Raw genomic sequence first — 22,210 nt, forward strand, 5'->3', positions numbered from 1 at the left:
ACAGGTCGCCATTTCCACGCCGATACTCGACGGATCTGAAGAGTATACCCTGGTGATGTATGGAAAATAATGATATCGAAAATGGCATATGCTATTTATGAGTCATGTTCAGCTTTAAGTATGACATATTTCATTGAAGTGGATCAAATTGCATGCTATAGATCAAATGATGGAAGAATATCTGTCAAGGTGGAACATGCCTTTACTCCTGCATATATGAAGGCTGAGGAAAACCTGAGCCATTGATTGTTCAGAATAAAGTTGTATGGCAAAAGAATTAGGGTTTCATCAATGTAGTCAAAGATAAAGTTTAATAAGTGTTCAAAAAGAGATCATTAGCCAATAAAGTCGCAACATAATGGTGTGCTCAGAACAAGTTGCAATAATTTTAGATCATGTACTTACTACTACTGAAATATGAAATACATGTAGTTCATAGCTTGTCAAGCTTATCTTATTTACAGACAGTACGATGATATTGGGCAAGCTGGAAATATGGAGCACACAGCAGGCGTGACAAGTCAGCTCTTTTCTCCATGGTAAGTAATCTCCCTGATATTAGAGAGGTCCGTATTTGCTCTGCTCCTGATTCGTGTGCTTTGAATGGACTTTTGAGTTTGGATTCTGTTTGTTATCTTTATATATTTCATTTTATAAAGGGGGAAAGTGGTAACACTGGCAAATATATTTTCTTCTAAAACTTTTCTGTGTAGTCAGAAAGCTAAAAATTTTGCATAATTGTTGGATGTAGCGATCAAAATTAAAAGATATCTCCACAAATACGACTATGTACTTTACGTTAGCCAAGTATTGCTGACTTGTCCACGTACTCCTGTAGATGACACACAAATCCTCATTTGACAAGATTTTATTAGTATCGTTTATTAGATGCTAAGAATAAATACTCAACAACGGAAACGAAAAAGTTTATCAGAATTACAGCTACATCATACTCCATCTTCCACTGCGTTGGGAAGGTTGGGTTTACTTCCACCCCAATTCTTCAGGACGTTCTCTGCTTTCTTCAGTGTCTCCTCAGTCTGCAATGGAGGTTATAGTAATGTGAAGATTTTGTTACAGAGGGATTTACATGTAAAGACCTACTCAAAAAAAGTTTTTTTCGTTCATCAGTTTTATTTCTTTCTTACCTTTGCAAAACAAATACGAACATATTTATCTCCAAGACTTTTGTGTTCCTGGCAGTAAAATATGGACAAGGGAATGACGGTGAACTTCTGCAAATAAAATTCTCCAAGGTAGAATACAACTTTTCAGAAGACAGACATATACATAATCTGTTAAAACAAGTTTACCTTTTCTTTAATGGCCCATTTGACGAATTTTATATCGAACGCCTCCTCATTTGATTCTTCACTGTCGATGTTGGTCTCTACAAAAGAAACCAGTTTAAATGACAAGAGTCAGTGAGTGTTAATTGATACAGTCTGTAATATTATTCTTTTATCATAATAGGTCGAGTGCTGTAAATTACTTATTATTCGTGATTGTTTTTGGTCTCAAGGATTGACCAAGAGATGTTGCCAATTTACCTCTCAAGAATATAAATACAAATTTTCATTTGGACTCACCGGCTTTTTTGCTTGAAAATACCAGAGTTCTATACAATTTATCTTTATATGAAATGAATTCTTCTATACAGAAGCAGATGCATATGACGCTTGCCTAGTTTGGAGATATCTGCCACTATAAAGTAGCCACCTCCTGGAATCACGGGGTTTAGCGCCGCCTGGCGGAGACTGTTAACCAACTGATCCCTCTTTCTTTCCATTTCCGCGCACAAGACTCTGAAATAGCAGTCTTTACTATCCAGTCTTTGTTCCTCTCTCTCAAAAGCTATCGCTACTGCTTCCTTTAAAGGTAAATTCAGTGCTGAATAAGTGTACCTTATACTTTATGTTGATGCTTACTTTGACCTTGGAAATGAACGTTTGAAAAGTCATTAAGTATCATTCGTCTTTCCGTCCGTCAACAAAGAAAGAATATACATATTATCGAAAATAGGAAATCCCTAAATATGTAGTACAATCGCAGAAAGTTACAGTCAAGGGTTAAAGTTTAACGGAAAAAGTTCAAACTCAAGGTCAGTGTCATGAGGTTCACTCTAAAAAAAGTTTTACTTGTTGTTTTTAAAATAAGATATTAGATTAAGAAAAACTAGTAATTATTAGTAATCCATTTAGTCAGAATAGCAAGTAAATGACTATCATGGTTAGTAATTGTAAACATAATTAGTAATAAGGATGAATTCATTTACTTATAAAATGATTTACTAAGTATCAATAGAATTACTTAAATTATAGGAATTGTATTACTTAAAGTTAGTAAATGAACTACTCATTTTTGTTCAATTATTATTACTTAATTTAGAGATAATATGCTTTCTATTTACTAAATTTTATGAATTATTACTAAGTAAATGTAATTCTGAAATTAATTAAAATCTAGAATATTATTACTCAAAAGAATACTAAGTAAATGAAATACTTATCATATTTACTAAAATCGACATTATTTACCAGAAACAATGCAAGGTACCGACCCTCTGACATGTGAGTACTACTCACAGATTTCTTTATCAGAGTTCCCTAATTGGGCCCTCTGAATAGTTTAATAGAAGAAATCTACTCATGATGGAAACAATTATACTTTCTATTTCTTTTGCCAATTTCTTTGTAATTGTTTTATTATATATAACAATAAAACATTTGATTCCAACTTCGAAAGCCTTAAAAATTGAATAAGTTGTATCTTTTTAAGGACCATTTTAAAAATGGTTAAACATTTCAAGTACTTAATACCGCATTTTTATTAGTGTGACTTTTTTTTCACATGAAGGAATATTTAGAAGAAAGATAACTCCTCCTCACAGACAATTAGTGATTAGACTACCATATTTAAGTAATTACTGATCTGAATTCTCCTAGATTTAGTAAATAAATTTTTGTTTTAAGTAAATCAATTAAATACAATTCAAACAAGATGTGTTTGTGAAACACCTATGCCCCTGTATGGCAATATTTCAAAGGTTAAACTTTTCTTATATACAAATTAAAATTATTGGGATTTCTTGATATCTCCAAGGTCAAAAGGTCAAGGTTATAGGTATCTAATGAAAGGTCTTGCCAAAAAAAAAATACATATGTGAAATATGGAAACACTTGCCTTAACCCTTCAGAAGTTATGGTCAAGGTTACCAATTTTGAAATGTAGGTCAAACGCCAAGGTCAAAGACAAAGGGACAGATTTGGTGATACCCAAAGAAAGGTCTTGTCACAAGGATGAACTATGTAAAGTATGAATGCACTAACCCTAATCCTTTTAAAGTTACAGTCAAGGTTTGCTTTTTAAAAGTGGGTCAAACTCCAAGGTCAAGGTCAAAGGGTCAAAGTTCTTGGTATCCTATGAATGGTCTTCTCAAAATGATTACATATATGTAAGTATGAAAGCACTATTCCTTACCGTTCAAACGTTATGGTCAAGGTTAAAGTTTTTTTTCACAAGGATGGACATCTCCAAGGTCAAGGTCAAAATTTCATAGTTGTTGGTATTCAATGAAAGTTCTTTCAACAAAAAATATATATGTGAAGTATACATGTCCTGGTATTTACTGTTCAAAAGATTTGGATAAAGAATAAGTTTGGATTTTTTGTGTATAAGTGAGTCAAACTTCAAGGTTAAGGTCAAATTTGGTGATACTCAAAGAAAGGTCTTGTCACAAGGAATACACGTGTGAAATATGAAAGTCATAGCTCCGCTAAATCAAAAGTTATGGACAAGGTTAAAGTTTCTGTGGATAAACAGACAAACAGAGAGACAGCTAGACAGACAGACGGACACGACAAAAACCATATACGCCCGAAACTTCGTTTACGGGGGCATTAAAATATTAATTATATAGTAAATAGTGGTAAAATGTAAGTAAAAACCAAGTAATGTTATTACTTATATACACAAATTTAAGTAAATATAAATTACTAAGTAAAACTTTTTAGTGTGTAAGTAAAACAATTCTTTAAAATACAAAAATCAAGTAAAACATTTGAATCTAGTAATTGACATATATTTCAGTAATTGATTTAAAATTTTAAGTAAATGCTTAGTAATTATCTATTACTTATCTTTGTTATTTCAAGTAAAAAATGACTACTAAGTAAAACATTTTTAAGAGTGTTTGGTTCCCAAAGAATGGTGTCGCAAGAAATGAACAGCGAACCAAAAACAATATGCCCATATTGATCTCTGATTACGATAATTAATAATGTTGAATTGTCCGAGAGTTATCTTATTAAATAAAAATCTATTATTTAACATGTTGTACTTAGATTCTCTTATTTTTTATAAGTTAACAATAATCCACAAAATTCTACCAATTCTTCTCACTCGGCTTAATTAAGTACTAAAAAAATTATTTCAAATTTAAGCACCTGCAAGACCGAGGGTCCTCCGCGAATAGACAAATGATGGAAGCATTGTAGAGCATCTATTAAATGGGCGGGTCCCACGGCCCAACCAGTTTTCCACCCCGTGGCGCTAAATGTCTTCCCAGCACTTCCTATATGTATTGTTCTATCCGCCATTCCATCCAAGGTAGCTATAAAACAAGCTAATTCAGAGAATTTGTGTCCCCCGCTCAGGGGAAAAGTAAACCATGCGCAGTTCGGGGGTCGGGGGTGGGGTGTGTGTGTTCGGCTCCCCTTGACTGAATTTGTAGAATTATTAAATGTATACTGAAGGAAATAAAATATGCCAGTATGGAAATAAAGGTTTGATTGATTATTCTTTATTATGTGTGTAGAAGATCCTTTTTATATGGAATGTTTATCACACTGTAATGATGATTTTATGAGTTTGTACAAGCCAGACCTCATAAACTGTTCATTTCACATGCTGAATACTATCATTTAGTAAAAAAAAAAGTATTTCGATAAAAAAAAAATTGGACCGTCCGGGATACGAACCCTGACCCTCTCACATGTGAAGCGAGAGACATTTTTTTTTTATCTTTACTAGACCACGGAGCCGCTGTAATATGGCGAAAATTATATACAAACATGAAGTCACATACATGCATATATTCACGTTCGATATATTGTCAAAATTTTACACAATGCATGGTGTCTAATTTAACCTTTATTAAACAGTTTTAATAGATGTAAGAAGAATATAAAGTCCGTCGAGAACCTGTTTTATACGTAATAACTCTCCTTCATGCCCCTGTGCTAAAAATAGCGACATGTATTACAATAAATACTGATACAACAAACGGGTCGGGAAACTTTGAGAGGGGTGAGAGAGGTCATAGGGACTTTTGGTATAAAATTACATTGCAAAAGCTCAAAATCCTCTTGAAATATCGCCCGAAAACGATAGTGTTACACACAAACAGAATGTATACATTTATGACCTTGAACTTTGACCTTTTGACCTCAAAATCAATAGAGGTCTTCCTTAAGCCACAGGGAGTTATGTAATACCCTGTTCACACGACGAGTCTAATTCGCTGTAAACTAATGCGAATCAAATTAATGCGAATTAAATTGCGTTCACACGACAGCTAATGCGAAGTAAACTAGTGCGAATTAAATTTTTTCATCTACAGTCAGGCGTCAGAAAGTCTATTATGACGTCATTTGTAAATCACGTCATGTATGCCGAGCCATCCTTTGATACATCATGTAGTGGCTACAGGTATTCATTGATTTTAGTGATTAACATACTTTCCCTCAATTTTTGAACCAAATATAGCACAAATACCTCTATATAACCACCATCACGTGTCCTGTGGCTTAATTATGGCCTTACGCATGCGTCAAAATTTAATTCGAATTAGCTTCGCTTAGCGTTCACACGGAGCTAATGTGAAGTAATTTAACGCGCAGTAAATTAATTCGAATTAAATTAATTCGCATTAAAGTCTCCGTATAAACGCTAAGCGAAGCTAATTCGCAGTAACTTTACGTTTAATTCGAATTAAACTCTCCGTGTGAACAGGGCATAAAATTTCATTGCAAAAGCTCAAAGGGTTCTCGAGATATCGCGCGAAAACGTATGACCTTGACCTTTGACCTTAAAATCAATAGGGTTCTTCTTTAGTCCATAGGGAGTTGCTATGCAAAAAATCATTGCAAAAGGGTTCTTGAGTTATCGTGTGGAAACTAAAGCGTTACAGACAGACAGAAAGACGGACGGACGGACGGACAAACCCAAATTAATATCCCCCACTTTTCAAGCGGGGGACAATAGGACGGACATCAAAGAGCGTTAACGTTCACATGCGCGGATCTAGAGGGGGGTCGGGGGGTCAGGATTGGAATTTCCAAGGTTATCAAATTTATATACTAAAACAAAAAAAGTTACCTTGGACCCCCCCCCCCAGGAAAACGCAGACCCCCGGTTAACGCGAATTTGTGTTAAATTGTCCACTTGTGATAGTTAACAAAAAACATTTCTCCTTTCCAAAGGGATACATTGTAGTGCTAAAGTTTGAACTACCGATTTTTAAAGTTTGAATTCCAGAATTACAATTACGTGGCTTTAATACGCTTTTGTAATGGAGCAATATTTCTACAATTACGTGAAATCATTATTATTTAAGTATGCTTAAATACCCATATAGATATGTCTTCTGTTTTCGTAGATAAGCCATTGGTACACATCGTCGGCGATACACAGAGTATCGTGCTTTATGCAGAGATTCGCAATGACTTGTAGTTCATCTTTATTAAAGACCTGATAAGATAAAAGATGCATTTTACCTATCGACAGCTTCTTAAAGAGCATTGTTGATATTAATTAGTTTCGATCTTTTTCTTACCGTGATGAACAAAAAATGTTGATTATAAACAAATTAAATTCAAAAGTAAAGTACATGTATGTGAAAACAAACTGTATTTGTGAAACACTGATGCCCAAACATGGCGGCTTAAGGCCATAGTGAAGTTTTTTTAAACGGAAGGATAAACTCTAAGGCGGATTTCAAAATTTCAAACCATATAACAGTTATGGACAAGGTTTTTTTTTATTTAGGTCCCATTCCAAGGTGATGGTCATATGTCAAAAATGCAGGTACCAAACGAAAGGTTTTGTCACAAGAGATATTAAATTTATATGTGAGATATGAAAGCTGTAGCTCTTACCGTTTAAATAGCGTGACCAAGGTTAGTTTTTTCTAATTACGAGGTCAAGGTCAAATTATCAAAAAAAGTTGAGAGCAAAGAAAAGGTCTGTTCATGTGAAATACATAAATTATATGAAATGTAAAAAGCCCTCATTTAATAGTGCAAAAGTTACGACCAAGTTTAAAGCTTTTAAAAATAGCGCAAAAGTAGGTCAAACTTTGAGGCTAAGGACAAATTGTCAAATAGATTGGAGGTCAAAGAAAGATCTCGTCACAAGAAATTCACCTTGTGAAATGAAAGCCCTAGCACCAGTCATTGAAAAATTGACAAGGTTGAAATTTTGCGGACAGACAAAGAAATGAATAAACATCCAGCTAAAGACAGACAGATGGACAGGACAAAAACTATATGTTCCCAAATCTTTGATTATGGAGACATCTAAATTAAATTTGCCATTAATTTGAATAAAACTTTTACTTTTCCCAACGGATTCATCGGCGTGTTAACAACAATAGCTTTAGTTTTTGTACTGAACGCTGTTTCCAATACTACCAAGTCAAATACCCAATCATCACTGTCTGTTGATCCAGGTTTCTACGGTGAGAAAAGTTTATATAATGCAAGACATGCTGTATTAAATGATCTTACTGAAAAATGTTACAAATTTTGAGCTTTACGTACTGGTATAAGAGGCACGTATTTAACTGACGCTCCAGCGAGTCGGACCATTTCAATGTAAGGTTCGTAACACGGTTCTATTAAAATTACCTATAAAATAATATTGTTATAAAAAGATAACGGTAGTAAATTATTCAATGAACCCACATTTATTTTCGTTAGTTTCCACAACGTTAAAATATTCTTGTATACAATACTTTATGTCATCTTTGCAAGCCACGAGTCCATGAGTCAATACGTTGCCGTTGGAATCCAGAATCAACACCTAGCCGGTAGAATCCTGAGTGAACACGTGGCCATTGGAATTCTGAGTCAACACGTTGCCGTTGGAACCCGAGTCAACACGTTGCCGTTAAAATCCTGAGACAATACGTTGCCGTTGGAATCCTGAGTCAGCATGTTGCCGTTGGAATCCTGAATCAACACGTTCACATTGGAATTCATAGTCAACACGTTGCCGTTGGAGTCCTGAGTTAAGACGTTAAGGAATCCTAAGTCAACAAGTTGCCGCTGGACTCCTGTGTCAACAGGTTGTGCCGCTGGAGTCCTGAATTAAGACGTTGCAGAATCCTGAGCCAACAGGTTGCCATTGGAGTTCTTAGTCAACACGTTACAGTTGGAATCCTAAGCAAACATGTTGCCGTTAGAGTCCTGAGTTACGATGTTGTGGAATCTTGAGTTAACACGTTGCCGTTGGAATTCTGATCCAACACATTGCCGTTGGAGTCCTGGGTTAAGACATTGCAGAATCCTGAGACAACACGTTGCCATTGGAGATCTGAGTCAACACGTTACCGTTCGAATCCTAAGCAAACACGTTGCCGTTAGAGTCCTGAGTTACGACGTTGCGGAATCTTGAGTTAACACATTGCCGTTGGAATCCCGAGTCAACGAGTTGCCTATGGAATCCTGAGCCAACACATTGCCGTTGGAGTCCTGAGTTAAGACGTTGCAGAATCCTGAGTCAACACGTTGCTCTTGGAATCCTGAGTCAACACGTTGCCGTTGGAATTCCGAATCAACACGTTGCCGTTGGAGTCCTGAGTCAACACTTTGCCGTTAGAATCCTGAGTCAACACGTTGCCGTTGGAGTCCTAAGTTAAACGTTACCGTCGGATTCCTGAGTCAACTCGTTGCCGTTGGAATCCTGAGTCAACAGGTTACCGTTGGAGTCCTGAGTTTAGACATTGCGGAATCCCGAGTCAACACTTTACCATTGGAATCCTGAGTCAACACGTTGCCGTTGGAATCCTGAGTCAACAGGTTGCCGTTGGAGTTCTGAGTCAACACGTTACCGTATGGATCCTAAGCCAACACATTGTCGTTGGAGTCATGTGTTAAGATGTTTAGGAATCTTGAGTCAATACGTCGCCGTTGGAATCCTCAGTCTACATGTTGCCGTTTGAGTTCTGAGCTAAGACGTTGCGGAGGCAACAGGATCCCGTTGGAATCCTGAGTCAACATGTTGCCGTTGTAGTCCTGAGTCAACACATTGCTGTTGGAGTCCTGAGTTTAGAGGTTGCGGAATCCTGAGTCAACACGTTGCCGTTGGAGTCCTGAGTTAAGACGTTGCAGTTGGAGTCCTGAGTTAAGACGTTGCAGAATCCTAAGTCAACACATTGCTGTTGGAATTCTAAATCAACACGTTGCCGTTGGAATCCTAAGTCAACAGGTTGCCGTTGGAGTTCTGAGTCAACACGTTACTGTTGGAATTACTAATGCCAACACATTGCCGTTGGAGTCCTGAGTTAAGACGTTAAGGAATCTTGAATCAAGTCCTGACTTAAGACGTTGACGTTGAAATCCTGCATCAACACGTTTCCGTTGGAGTCCTGCGTTTAGACATTGCGAAATCCTGAGTCAACACGTTGCCGTTGGAATTACTAAGCCAAGACATTGCCGTTGGAGTCCTGGGTTAAGACGTTAAGGAATCTTGAATCAACACGTTGCCGTTCGAGTTCTGAGTCAACACAGTGCCGTTGGAAGCCTGAGTTTAGACATTGCGAAATCCTGAGTCAACACTTTACCATTGGAATCCTGAGTCAACATGTTGCCGTTGGAATCCTGAGTCAACAGGTTGCCATTGGAGTTCTGAGTCACGTTACCGTATGGATCCTAAGCCAACACGTTGTCGTTGGAGTCCTGAGTTAAGACGTTAAGGAATCTTGAGTCAACACGTCGCCGTTAGAGTCCTGAGTTAAGACGTTTAGGAATCTTGAGTCAACACGTCGCCGTTGGAATCCTGAGTCAACACGTTGCCGTTTGAGTTCTGAGCTAAGACGTTACGGAGGCAACAGGTTCCCGTTGGAATCCTGAGTCAACATGTTGCCGTTGTAGTCCTGAGTCAACACATTGCTGTTGGAGTCCTGAGTTTAGAGGTTGCGGAATCCTGAGTCAACACGTTGCAGTTGGAGTCCTGAGTTAAGACGTTGCAGAATCCTAAGTCAACATGTTGCTGTCGGATTTCTGAGTCAACACTTTGCCGCTGGAATCCTGAGTCAACACGTTGCCGCTGGGGTCCTGACTTAAGACGCTGACGTTGAAATCCAGCGTCAAAACGTTTCCGTTGGAATCCTGACCTTAGACATTGCGGAATCCTGAGTCAACACGTTGCCGTTGGAATCTTAAGTCAACAGGTTGCCGTTGGAGTTCTGAGTCAACATGGTACCGTTGGAATTACTACGCCAACACATTGCCGTTGGAGTCCTGAGTTAAGACGTTAAGGAATCTTTAATCAACACGTTGCCGTTGGCGTTGCCGCTGGGGTCCTGACTTAAGACGTTGACGTTGAAATCCAGCGTCAAAATGTTTCCGTTGGAATCCTGAGCTTAGACATTGCGGAATCCTGAGTCAACACGTTGCCGTTGGAATCCTAAGTCAACAGGTTGCCTTTGGAGACAACACATTGCCGTTGGAGTCCTGAGTTAAGACGTTAAGGAATCTCGAGTCAACACGTTGCCGTTAGAATTTTGAGACAAAATTTTGCAGTTGGAGTCCTGAATTAAGACGTTGCAGAATCCTGAGTCAACACATTGCCGATGGAATCCTGAGTGAACACGTTGCCGTTGGAATCCCGAGTCAACACTTTGCTGTAGGAGTGCTGAGTCAACACGTTGCCGATGGAATCATGAGTGAACACGTTGCCGTTGGAATCCCGAGTCAACACTTTGCTGTTGGAGTGATGAGTCAACACGTTTCCGTTGGAGTCCTTAGTTAGGACGTTGCGGAATCCTCAGTCAACACGTTGTCGTTGGAATCCTTGGTCAAAACGTTGCCGTTGGAGTCCTGAGTAGACTTTGTAGAATCCTAAGTCAACACGTTGCTGTTGGAATCCTGAGGTAAGACGTTGGACAGCCAACGTGTTGACTCAGGACCCCTGCCATGCGAGGATGACTTTATCTACACATTCAACCAATAGGATAAATAATGACTTTGCTATTCTTTTATTTATCAAAGGACTCGAAACAAAGCAAAGCCTATATACACGACCTAATTCACAAACAACTCTGACACCAGTATATCTATTTTGTTAAAACATTCAACATATACATGTAATTATGTTTTAATTAATGCTGCAACAGATGCTTGATGTTATGTTAGATACTTATGTACATGTATACTGTAAACCAACTTTTATTGGCATGTAATTAATATTCGCGAGTTCCGCGACCGACTTTAACCCTGTCGCGAATATTAATCGCCGTGAAGCAATAATTTTGCTTAGTATTTGTAGAGAATGTTTCCTTGGTCGCGAAAATTAATCGTCGCGAATTGTTTTCAAACGAACGCATCGCGAATAAAAGATGACGCGAATAATTGTTGGTTTACAGTATCACATGAATGCCAAGATCAAAGGGCATGCCGATTTTTCCTTTCATACTCATCAGTTTATACAACTTGCCTCGTCTCCGGGACAGACCAGTGCCTGGAAGGTTGTGTACAGAGCGTCATAAGCACCTGTTGATGTCATAATGTCGGTCATTGAGTCAATATTCCTCTCTAACAGCCTGCAGTATACCTTGGACAAGACTTTCACTAGGCGTTTGTGACCCTTGATATTAGTATTCATTTGCATCATTTAGAAATTAAACCCACCTTTATTTATGGCATAGTAAAAACTTTTGTGTTAATTTCATATGCAAGTTACTGACGTTTTTTGCAAATATGCATTTTTTTAATACCATTCAGTATAAGTTTTTATCATTTTAAGACTGAAGAATTATTTTATATACATCAAGTCTCATGTAAAAATTCAGCAATGCAAAACAGATTTGTTGAACAATAAAGTAAATCTCCCTATATTATATGATATAATTCTGACTGATATCTCACCGCTGCCCTGGTATAGTGGTGGATCATATGATCAGAATAAGTAGCCACTTCCTCTAGAGCCTTAACCACGTGATCTGATGGCGCAAAGTCGGGAAAACCCTGCAAAGTCCCCCAAAGCAGATGATCAAAACGATAGGGGAACAGCAAAAGACAGTTTGCCAAAAGAGGAGAAACATAAGAGAAAATGCACAATTTATAACACCAAATCACTTCTCTGGTATTCGAGATATCAAAATTCGGGAAAGCATAGCTAAACTGTATTTTACTAATGAAATAATAATAGAATGATTTAAAACTTACCAAGGCCAGGTTAAGTGCTTCATTTTTAGCCGATAGGACGATGATATCCTCCCTTAATGAAGTATTTAAATTATTGTTTACAAAGTCAATGATGGTATCTTAAATGTAACTAATTAACAAAATTGAATTCCTTAATCATACTCACCAGATATTTCCACATTTCCTCCCTCCGTATACTCTCTCCATATTGATATGCCTGGTCGGACTCGACATTCTGTACTTTTGTTGTACCAGTATTATAATGACTCTCAGTTACTTAAAACACACAATGACTTTCCTTAAAGTTTTGGATGCAGTGTCATGTGATTTTTTTTCCCATTTACGCCTTTGAAAACACTGACATTTGATGTTTGAACCGATATCTTTTGAAGTTTCTGAAAGAGAAAAATAAGTAGTGAATTTTTTTTTCCTTTATAAAACTGGTAAAACTAAACAACTTGACTTTTTGATTTTTTTTAGTAAAAAGATCAAAATATTCCGTCTATAACTATGAAAAAAAACAACTCCGAAATTAATCAATCATTTACTAAGCATTGCTTGTAGATGCCCCTGGGTATAAAAAGGAAAAGTCACACTACAAGTTATATCATCAAGGGTCCATAGTTTTGAGAAGATTTCAATTTCAAGAACATATATTTAGGTCTTTTCAATTTTTTTTTACCCCGTAATTGAAGATTCGGGGTTTATAGTTTTTTTTACCCTGTCCGTCCGTCTATCTGTTTGTGTGCTTTCCACAAAAAACTTTAACCTTGACCATAACTTTAAATTGGTTGGAGCTACGACTTTCATATTTTACATGAGTATTTTTGAGACTATACCTTCTTTGGGTACCAACATACATGAATTTGACATTGGACTTTGACCCACTTTTGCAAAAATCAATTCAATAATTTGACCCTTTGACCTTAACCTTTGAGTTTGACCCACATTTAAAAAATGATCTTAGCTACATGTATAACTTTTGAACTTTTGAATGTTTTGTGGTTGGGCTTTTATAATTTCACATGTATAATTATTGATACAGGTCCTTTTTTTGGGATGGAAACTTTTGTGATTAATGATCTTGACCTGTATGTAAAAAAAACTTGAACCTTTGCCACAAGCTGCCATACTGGGGCATAAGTGTTTCACAAGGACATCTTATTTTCGAAGCTAAATTGGTTTTGAGAGAATACTATAACATTTTAAAACACCTAAAACGCCACACAAATATTTGCAACGCAATTTACATTGTTAGGATCACCATTGAACACTTTAAATACACTGTATAATATTATATCATTTTTTCATGCATATAAGTTGAATCTGATGCGTCGAGAAACATTTGTTAAAAAACACTATTACCCGCTGAATAATGAAGCAGCACCTTCCAACGTAGCAACAGTCAACATTGCTTGACGAAGGGGTTATTCCAAAAAATAGTGACCGCGCAGAATTTCTGCGCGCACGTTTCACTGTTAAAACATTGCATGTAGTTGAGAAATTTCCCCCTAAGAAAACTATTGTTGGCTGTGCCTCGGTTGAAAATGGTTTTCTCGGCTGCGCATCGGTTGATAATGGTTTTCTTAGGGTGAAATTTTTCAATGTTACACTCAACTTCATGCAATATTTATATAATATTTACCCTAAGTCTTGTTTGCTTCATTTAACATACTAGTATATTTTCTTTTGCTATGAGAAGAAATTTCTTAAGGCTTCTTAGGATATATCATTCATCAGCTTTTGAGAAGATTGTGGTCAGATCCCCGTATATCAAAATTATCAATTGGAATTTCACTTTTATTACAAATAAAAATAAACAATACAAATTTTTAAGAAGTCAGCTAAAAAAAACACTCAGCCAAAATACTATCCATGGCTAGGTTATAAATAACAAGGTCCTTATAACAACTACAACATTTACAAAATGCAAACTTCAAAGAAAATGCTGTATACCCTGTAACATCAACTTATCAGTCAGTAGCTTGCCTCCGTTTGAAAATTGTTTGTACTGGGAGTGTGCTGTTGAGTATCGAATAAGTTGTCTTGCCCAGAAATATACACTTGAACACATTATATGTTAATATCCTTTTTTAATTCATTAGAGAAGCACGAAAAAACATAAGACGTGCCTTATCTTATTTATATCTCAGTTATATGTAATCATGTAACAATTATATACAGTGTAAATCTGTTTAATCACATCAAACAATAAATAAATCAACAATGGTGTATATGAAAAAGAAAAACATTAGTAACATCTATCTACATATTAAATCATATGAAAACCATTAATAAGAAATCCAATGTTTATGAACAATGTGATTCTATAGAGATTCTTGTTATTTCACGCCATGGCCATTAAGTACTCCGATATGTCCATTAGTCAGGCCGTTTTCTTGATGACCACTCCAGGCTTTCAGCATCCCTCTGGCCTGCTGTAGAGTATCTTCAGTCTGAAAATAAGTTTATATCTGTACAAGAAGTCTACACTTTAAAACAACTCAGCCATTATATGCACGGAAATGTATTGATAAGCTGATAAAGCTACCTTTATAAAACAACAAAATTAACACAGACTCATTGATGGGAGTAATAAGCAGTCAAGCCTTGTTATCTTAAACTTGATGAATTTGATTTAAAATAACCTAAAAAAAAATTAATATCAAACCTTTGCAAAGCAAATTCGGACAAATTTATCTCCAAAGTGCCTATGTTCTTCACTGTAGAATATAGATAATGGAATGAAGGTGAGTTTCTGGAGAAAAAGAGAAGACAAAATCGTTAGAATAAATCAGATCACAGAACCGCTTTAAAGAATTAATGTGCTCAAATTCATTTTTTTTTCTGGCGAAATAATGTCTATTTCAAAGCTTTCTAATTTCGCTTGCTTATTGATTTACTTTGAATTTTCAGTTTGTAATTTTACATGAACAGTGAAATATATTCTAAAGATAAAATTAATTTTTATGTACGCTGTTAGCATTCTAATTTCCCGCTCACTATAATTCTAACACACCTTTTCCTTGATGGCCCATTTGACAAACTGAGAATCGTAAGCCTCCTGGCTGCTGAGATCGATTCCATCTTCTGTGTCTGAAGGAAATAAAGATATAAACTAGAATCTTCAATTTTAAAAACGAAACATTATTATGAATTTACATTTACAAGAATGTATCGTTTTTAGTGTATAATAACAAACTTAATTTTTGGAAAATAAAGAGTGAAAAAACTCTTGTTTTTGTAATTTAAAATAAATATACACTACTCTTCTTACAAGAGGTTATCAAAGAAACTCTATAATCCTTTCTTTTCTTTCAGTTTTTTTCCACTGGTTATTTCAACCAATATACATATTTCATACGGAAATGAAGACAAATGTAAGCCCTTTCTGAACTTCAATAGAGAACTATATTTTCTGATGTGGTAATTTGTGATATCTACCTATGGAGGAGATGTTGGCCACGATGAAGTAGCCTCCCCCGGGGGTGATGGGCTGTAGGCCCGCGTCTTTAAGGTACGTGGACATCTCGTTACGTTTTTGTTCCATTTGTTTGGACAGCAGTGTAAAGTAGCAATCAGGGTTTCCGAGGCGACTCTCCTCTGTCTCAAATGCTATTGCCAAGGCTTCCTACAGTATAAAGATTTCACAAATAATGTTTTGATAAGTCTAGACTACACCAATACCTGTATTCTGTAATCAATAAACCGTTTCACATATTCAAATTGAGCATTTCTTGATTTTGTTATCGCAATATTGAAAAACTGGCCAAGATTTGGAATTACTCCATGTTAAGTATGTATGAGTTGAATATTGAACGGCAAATCGTTATCTGAAAGTGAGAAATCGAACCTGTAGAACTGAGGGCGTTCCCCTGACGGCAAGATGGTGGAATAAATGCATGGCGGAGATGAGATGGGCGGGGCCGACTGCCCACCCGATCTTCCACCCTGTGACGCTGAAGGTTTTACCCGCACTCCCCATTGTTATCGTTCTGTCAGCCATTCCATTTAGGGTTGCTAAAATAGAGAGGACATGTGTGTAATATGGAAACAGATACATGGGAGTTTACCGCCAAAAATTATGAGAACTGCATTCTGCACATGCTTTGTGCCCCGATACGGGGCTTCTTATATGGTTTCAACCAAAAGATCGGTCTCCATGTCCCACAATGGGATCGAACCTTCAGCGTACAGAACTACCGGGTATTCCTTACCCCGAGGCTCTAGAGCAAATGCTGGAACTACTGCACCACATGGGCGATTGAACATTTTATGCGTAACTGACTGAAATAAGACAAGAGGCTTACCCATTCGAACAAGCTGTCTTTTCCCGTATATCAACCATTCGTAGACTTCGTCAGAGAAACAAAGCACGTCATATTGTACACACAAGTCTGCAATCTCCTGTAGTTCTTCTCTTGTAAACACCTGAACACAATATAAAATACACGATAATTATTTAAGATCCGCCACTCCTCAGGTTCTGAAAATCAACCGGTAAGTCATTGAAAAACGTATCTGAATTCACAAAGTACTTTGGGTATAATTTAATGTACATGTTTATTCATCAACGCAATGGTGTCATTATGAAAATAATCAAATCTAAAACTTTCAAGAAACGCAGATGAAAGCACTTAATAATATTTTAGTGCTATTTACTTGTTTAAATTGTATAATAATCGGTGTCAAAAGTGTGTTTTACCATTGCAAGACAACCTTAAGTGAGTAATAACAAATCTAGATTTAGCAATTTAATATAAAATGCAATCAACAATTGAACTAATAAGCGTAGTAAATGGAGCAAACTGAAATTAGTTTTATTATCCGCTGGAAACGGATTTGGAAGGGATAAAGTGTGTGGGGTGTGTGTGTATTAGTTTGTCCCTGTGCGAAACCGAAGTGACGTCGGGACCGATATCGAGTACGGCCTTAATTTATGTATGCTCTTTGCGAGGAGATGCTCTACCTTGTTTGATTTTGTATGTAACAAATGAATTGACGACATCTTTATATAATGGAAATTTTCAATTATTTTATATGTGTTAAGTTGGTGCACCATGCTCCCTTTAGAATTTAATTGTCCATACCTGGACGAAGATTTGATGTACTCACCTTTCCCAGAGGGTTCATGGGGTTGTTAACAACAATGGCTTTGGTTTTGTCGTTAAATGCCCTCTTCAAGGTTTCTAGGTCGTATGTCCAGTCATCACTTTCATTAGAGCCTTCTTTCTGTTTTTAAGAAATTGATTTTGTTGATTCAAAAATACAAGAATTATTTATTTTTTTATGCCTATAGAAATGGGTTCATGCATATTTCGTTACTATAAAAACTTATCTTAATTGCATTTCTTGATGTTCCACAAGTAATACATATACATGTAAATAGTTAAAGTGTGTTCAACTAATTTTTCTTTTCTCGTGATTAATGGAAAACACACACTTGTAGGTAGATATATAATATCGAAGGCAGAGTAAAATGTATAATAACAAATAAATCAGTGTCTGTGGTCTCAGATTTTTTAGAAACCAAAATCCAAACTTGAAGCAACAAAAAATGTGACTAAAGAACATACCGGAATTAGTGGAACATAGCGCACTGTTGCCCCCGCCAACCCGGCCACAACTTTATATGGTTCGTAGCAAGGCTCCAAGAGGATAACCTATAGAATAAAAGGTACGTTTACAAGTATCAAGGCTACACAAATTCTCAGCAAATTTTGAAGATACATCAAAAGGTCGGTATTGTTTTATCATGCGCCTAAATCTGCAGTATGATATAAGCACCGACCTCGTCTCCGGGATTGACCAAGGCCTGGAAAGCTGCATACATCGCCTCGTAGGCCCCGATGGTGGTCACCACATTCTTCATAGGGTCCAAGGTCTGCTGAAGTTCTCGGCTGTAGAGTTTGGCCAGAATTTTTACCAGTCGGGGATGACCCTAATAATATCATAAATTGATATAGCAATTAAACTTTTGTTGAACAGGACCCGTTGAACATGTAAAAATAAACGTTAAATTTCTAGCGAATTTTGCGTTCTTGTAGTTATGTCTGTTTACTTTTATAAAACCTATAGGCTTAATCGAGAGTATAATTTTTTTTAAATAAAAAATAAAGTAACTCACCAGCGTCCTTGTGTAATGATGTATCATGTGATTTGATTGATTGGTCACGTGTTCAAGTGCGTTACGTATATGCTTTGGTGGAGCAAAGTCTGGAAAACCCTAAAAAGAAACAAATCCTTTGGTATTTATGTATAACTAGTTGAACAATATAAGGATCATGAAGTATCTCAAATTAAACAAAAATCTTAATGTTGTATTTAAGTGTTGTTAAAGTCAGGCAAACGTATTCCATAAAACCACGTGCACTTTAAGAAGGTATTAGTTCTACTCACCAGTGCTAAATTTAGAGCTCCACATTTGGCCGATAATTGTAAAATTTCTTCCCTGTAAACGAAAAAAACTGAATTTAAAGAAAATTTACAAAGCTTCCCAGCAATGTGACATGTTCATATTAACATGCTTTTTATTTATGTCAAAATGTGAGATAATTAGAACCATTTCCAGGTAAGTTTGGACTTTCAGTAAGGCGTGGCATTCTCGGTGCTACTTCAAATGGCGAACAGATTCTCATTGGTTAAGAAATTTTATCCCATGTATAATTTCAACAGTGAAGGAAAGCTGCGTTAATTTCAGAAGCTAATTATGTAACGTCGAAAATGCCACGCCTTACTGAAAGTCCCAGCTAAAGTGGAAATTGTCCCTAAGTTGACATGCGACTTAATTACGTCAACTTGCGAGATATAAAATAATGTCGACATGCAACTTACAATCATGCATATTGACATAAATATTTTGCATGTTAATATAAATAACTGGCATATTGACAAAAATAAGTCGCATGTCGACATAGTATTTTTCTCGCATGTTGACTATGATTTATTTTGCATTTAAAGTGGTAGATATTTACCACTATATTAGCACTATGATAATTTTTGCTTGTTTGACTAGCTAGTACAAGATACAATGGTAAATTAGTTTGTTGATTCAATCGAAACGAATTCTTAAATTGACTCGCCTTAGAATTCTCATGCCAAGCATGTTAATGGTATATTTATAGGCACTTCTTAAGTACAAGCGCAACCTCCAGAAAACGAGAGCTATATCAACCATACCCTGATGACATAATTTTTTTTATGAATTAATACCGACTTCTGAATTCACAATCTGATTGTCATGCACATTTTCAGGGATGAGGATCTAAACATTTATGAAGTTCCCAAATCCGAGAGAGCTATGTCAAGTCAGTATAAAGAAATATAAACATGTCAGGGATGGATGCTTTCTTTTCAAAAAACAAACCACTGAGACATGTTAAAGAAGAGCAAACTGATTTTTTTTTTCAATTTCGGAATCCGTCAGTGAAACACTTTTCAATGTATTTTATCTTTACCAAAACTTAACAATGTGTCAGTAAATATTAAACATCATAATGTTCAAACGCGACAAAAATAAAATCACTACAGAAATGACAGACTTGAAAGAACGTAGATTTAAGTTCCAATTTTGATTACTTTGTAGAAAAAAATATATTAAAAGTTCACTTATAAATTTTCTGATATGTTGCACTTGCACCGTAAACCGAAAATTGTTCTACTTAATGCTTGATTACTGATTCGGGTTTCACTGTTTCAACTCCTCGAGAAATGGGTGGTGGTAGTGGTTGTGGTGGGGCGTGCACATGATTTGATTTGAACATATTTTATTGCACTAAATATATACAATGGGATTGGGCACAAGTTCTAGATATTCATTTTCAGCAATACTGAGTGATGTATCCCCCAGAGTAAAGTCTGAATGTCAACAATATGGACTTTATTAAATCTCAAGAACTTATCGAAAAACTCTTTCCTGGCCTCGTTGTAGTTAGGGCATGAGAAAAAATAATGATGTGTATCTTGAACTATCTTCTACCACAGGAGCATAGTGGACTTTAAATATTATATTACATCTATAAAGATCAGCGTTTAGCACGCAGTTGTGCCGAAGCCGTGTATGCAGTATATTGTTGAGTGCACATTTTAATGCACTTTTCAAACGAATGCTTGTTTCATATTTATGGTTTCTTCGCGCGAATGCTCAAATGAGGTAATCAGAGCGAAGTAAAGTAATGCGAGCTAAATTTCGTGAACATGAAGTCAATGCAATTTGTAAACTGGCCTAACTGTCTTATCTGAATACATGTACTAGTAATTAAGAACAAATGCAACGAACGTACTGTTATATGGTTGCCGCGGGCTCAAAAAGTATGCCCACATCAAACAGCTGAACAACCGTTATATATATATTTGTCATTTACGATGGCAATTTCATGAATTTCCATACATTAATCAGACGCAGATCTAGGAATTCTTTTTTTTCGGGAGGGAGAGGAGAATCCCAATAAATTCAACCAAGAATTTTTATGAGCAATATTTAAACAAATGTTTAATCATAATAATTAGAGCCGCTTTTCTAAAGCTTCAAACACCATATGTACGGTTGATATGGTCCAAGTTTCCTAATAAGGTGGGGGTTCAGGGTCATTTTTAGTTACTGTGTTATGTACATTTAGTACTTCAGATGGATCCAGACCCCCTCCCCTTTTAGATCCGCTCTTCTCAGTCTCCAGATCAGTGAATTTTTATGGATGTAAATTTTGAAACATTATATTTCCATAAAATCTGGTTAAAAAGAAAACGATAACATTTATGCGATGTTTTTATATTGCGGCTCACAAACCATCGATACTTTTAAATAGCCTTAAATTAAAGGCAGTTAATTTCAACATGCTTATGATTCCAAAAACCTTATAATTTGTCAAAACATTGTGCAAAAAAAAAAAAAAGAAAGAATAATAATTTTGTTCAGGTAGTTAACCCAATATTATTCTTATAAAAAAAGATCTACTATTTTATTACAAACGCATTAGAAACTTACAGATTCAGGGGTTTAAAAAAATCAATGAAAATGTTTACATGCATATATATCCATATGATTATAGTATGAAAAAAAAGGAGAGAGAGAGAGAGAGAAAATACCTACCATATATTACTCTTCTGTTCATTTCTTATCCTGTTGGAAAATTTATGTTTCGTGGAATTCATTTTCCCCTAAAAAAAAAAATAAAAGCCATGTAGTCAAATACTCAGATCATTGCAAGAAACCTACCATATGAATATAGATTTAAAAAAAACATAAATATAAACATATTTATTGCAAAGTACTTTTTATTATTAAAAGAAGCTGTACTTACGATTTTAAGCTTCCTTCCTTCTGAAAGTACTAGCACAATATGATGCATCCAAGGCTATCCCGGAATAAAAATATCGCTCGACCTTGTTTTAAATACTACGATCATGTGACCAACCAGCTATCTCACGCTTTTTACTTAAGAAAAACATATGAAATTTTATCTATATAATTATATAAGGTAGAAAAAACAGAACATGTGTTTGATAACTTCCTATTGATTTTTTTTTCACTAAAAAGAAAAAGAGGGGGGGGGGGTAATATAGACACACCTTGTATGCGTATACATTTACATGATGTAGTACATCAACAAAATTATAGCAATGGCGTGCCCTTTGAACAGTTGGTCTTTTTTTCTATTTTATTTCTTTTTGTGTTATATATGTGGAATTTCCGATTTAAAATACAAAACTACAAGGTGAGGTTATATATTCTTCCACAAAGTATACTTTACAGGAAAACCGCATACTCAAGCACAGTTGCTGTA

At 35.9% G+C, this 22,210-nt stretch overlaps 1 protein-coding gene across 2 annotated transcripts; it reads right to left on the reverse strand.

Annotated features, from left to right (window-relative positions):
• Positions 1–850: 850 nt before the first annotated feature.
• On the reverse strand, positions 851–21,915 carry LOC134278019 (kynurenine--oxoglutarate transaminase 3-like). 2 transcript variants are annotated; one of them, XM_062760328.1, is made up of 22 exons: positions 21,728–21,915; positions 21,517–21,584; positions 18,828–18,879; positions 18,556–18,654; positions 18,220–18,369; positions 18,005–18,091; positions 17,544–17,660; positions 16,739–16,859; positions 16,282–16,448; positions 15,873–16,059; positions 15,448–15,524; positions 15,100–15,186; positions 12,150–12,248; positions 11,715–11,868; positions 7,821–7,894; positions 7,617–7,733; positions 6,630–6,750; positions 4,446–4,612; positions 1,684–1,870; positions 1,314–1,390; positions 1,149–1,235; positions 851–1,040 (listed from the first exon to the last, which is right to left on the reverse strand). In XM_062760328.1, exons 1-22 carry the CDS (start codon positions 21,773–21,775, stop codon positions 948–950), a joined length of 2,436 nt encoding a protein of 811 aa, XP_062616312.1. In that variant the 5' UTR covers positions 21,776–21,915; the 3' UTR covers positions 851–947. The 2 variants fall into 2 exon arrangements, with proteins under 2 accessions (XP_062616312.1, XP_062616311.1); XM_062760327.1 differs by lacking the exons at positions 851–1,040; positions 1,149–1,235; positions 1,314–1,390; ... (5 more) ...; positions 11,715–11,868; positions 12,150–12,248 and adding an exon at positions 14,599–14,884 and having other exon boundaries at positions 21,728–21,904.
• Positions 21,916–22,210: the final 295 nt, after the last annotated feature.

The sequence above is a fragment of the Saccostrea cucullata genome, unplaced genomic scaffold (genome assembly GCF_032062105.1).
Source record: "Saccostrea cucullata isolate Sc308-1 unplaced genomic scaffold, CSIRO_AGI_Scuc_v1 ctg458, whole genome shotgun sequence".
Taxonomy (NCBI): domain Eukaryota; kingdom Metazoa; phylum Mollusca; class Bivalvia; order Ostreida; family Ostreidae; genus Saccostrea; species Saccostrea cuccullata.

Coding starts and splice junctions, on each gene's coding strand:
- LOC134278019 (XM_062760328.1), bottom strand. CDS start 21,775: ATGCATCATATTGTGCTAGTACTTTCAGAAGGAAGGAAGCTTAAAATC. Junction 18,655..18,827: donor GAGCTCTAAATTTAGCACTG/GTGAGTAGAACT, acceptor GTTTCTTTTTAG/GGTTTTCCAGACTTTGCTCC. Junction 16,449..16,738: donor AAGACAGCTTGTTCGAATGG/GTAAGCCTCTTG, acceptor TCTCTATTTTAG/CAACCCTAAATGGAATGGCT.